General features: G+C 36.3%; 1 protein-coding gene across 1 annotated transcript; it reads right to left on the bottom strand.

The window, feature by feature from the left end:
• On the bottom strand, nt 244-774 carry LOC107610841. Its single transcript, XM_016312834.1, has one exon. The coding sequence runs from the start codon at nt 772-774 to the stop codon at nt 244-246; it is 531 nt and encodes a 176-aa protein (XP_016168320.1).

The raw sequence follows: 1,723 nt of genomic DNA, 5'->3' as shown, positions 1-1,723 counted from the left end.
ATTGATGAGCTTCTCTTCTTGTTCTTCACTCAAGCTTGAGTTGATGATTACTAGATATGTATTGTTGCTCCCCAAGTAAGCATACTTTAAGCTTGGGGGCAAGGTTTTCAACTCTACCTTTGGTGCTTCCACTTTCTCTTTGGTTGCCTTATCTAGCATGATTAAGCCTTCTATGATTTCTTGTGGTAGTTCACCACATGATGTTTGATGATCTTGCTCCATTGCTTCTTCATATTGATCTTCTTATAGGACTCCTTGAATCAATTTTTCCATTGTGTCCACCATCATACATTCTCCAATGGATTCCTTGGGGTAGCTCATTGCAGTGAAAATATTGAACACCATCTTTTCTTCATGCAGTCTTAAGACCAATTCTCCTTTTTGCACATCAATTATAGCTCCAGCTGTTGCCAAGAATGGTCTTTCTAGTATGATTGATGCATTAGACTCTTTTTCCATGTCAAGCACAACAAAATCAGTTGGGAACATGAACTCTCCCACTTTAACTAACAAGTCTTCTACCACTCCATGAGGAAACTTGAATGTCCTATCAGCTAGTTGGAGTGCCATCCTTGTTGGTTTGGCCTCTTCAATTCTCATTCTCTTCATCATGGCCAAGGACATAAGGTTGATACTAGCTCCCATATCACATAATGCATTTTCAATGCTAATATCCCCTATGATGCAGGGGATTTGGAAGCTCCTAGGATCCTTCATCTTTTGAGGAAGCTTCTTTTGTATGATGGCACTACATTCCTCCGTAAGCACCACCATTTCTTTTTCTCCCCAGTTTTTTTCTTAGTCATGAGCTCTTTTAGAAATTTGGCATAGAGTGGTTGATGCGTGGCAGAAGTTAACCAATTAAGAGATTTCAATTAAGAGGACAGCGTTGCACGTATAGCTCTTAACCAGCTAAGATCTGCCTCACCAATTTAAAAAGGGTTGTCACAAGTTTTAGAAATAAAATACTGGGAGTATGAGTCCCAGGTTGTCTCCCAACGAGTTGCAGGGGAGTATGAGTCCCAGGTCGTCTCCCAACGAGTTGCAGGCAAGAGTGCTATTTTATTAATCAGAAAATTTCCAGAAAGTTGAGTTTGATAATAAGCAATTAAAATAATTGTGAATTAAGGCAATAAAAATAAACTAAGAATAATTATTGATACTCTGAATAAAAGACCTTGACTGGGAGAATAATTAAGTGGAACTTCTATCCTTGTTGGGATTTTCTCAAGTGTGGTATAAAAAGGTTGTTGTTCTCACTCAGTTTTCCCTTACTATATAAGGAAAGGTATGGTGATTGAACTAACTCTTACCCTCAGGTCCTAGCCCTCTCCCTTGGGGAGGTCTAGTGTTAGTAGGTATGGAATTAGCCAACAACTTCCAGTTTAACCAAGCACTTGAGCATTCCAACTTAAGTATCACCTCTTAATCAACCCCCATGTCAAGTAGAAATTCTACTCCATTGACATAAAATTAATAATCATAAAAATATGAGAAAACATAATTAATTAAAAATAAAATAGAGAATTAAAATTAATTAAAATAAAAATAACTTCATATATTAATAAATTCAAAATGTAACATACTTAATTGAATAGAGTCAATGAGTAACTAATTAAAAATAAAGGAATAAGGAAACAAACTAAAGTAATGTCTTCAACGGAGGTAATGACTTTCAACATCCAAAAATCCAAGCAAAAGCATAAACTATCAATGTAATGCA

This window comes from Arachis ipaensis, chromosome B08, assembly GCF_000816755.2.
Source record: "Arachis ipaensis cultivar K30076 chromosome B08, Araip1.1, whole genome shotgun sequence".
Taxonomy (NCBI): domain Eukaryota; kingdom Viridiplantae; phylum Streptophyta; class Magnoliopsida; order Fabales; family Fabaceae; genus Arachis; species Arachis ipaensis.
Note: the sequence above shows the minus strand (reverse complement) of the source record. Positions and strands in the feature narration are given on the sequence as shown.

Coding starts and splice junctions, on each gene's coding strand:
- LOC107610841 (XM_016312834.1), bottom strand. CDS start 774: ATGGTGGTGCTTACGGAGGAATGTAGTGCCATCATACAAAAGAAGCTT.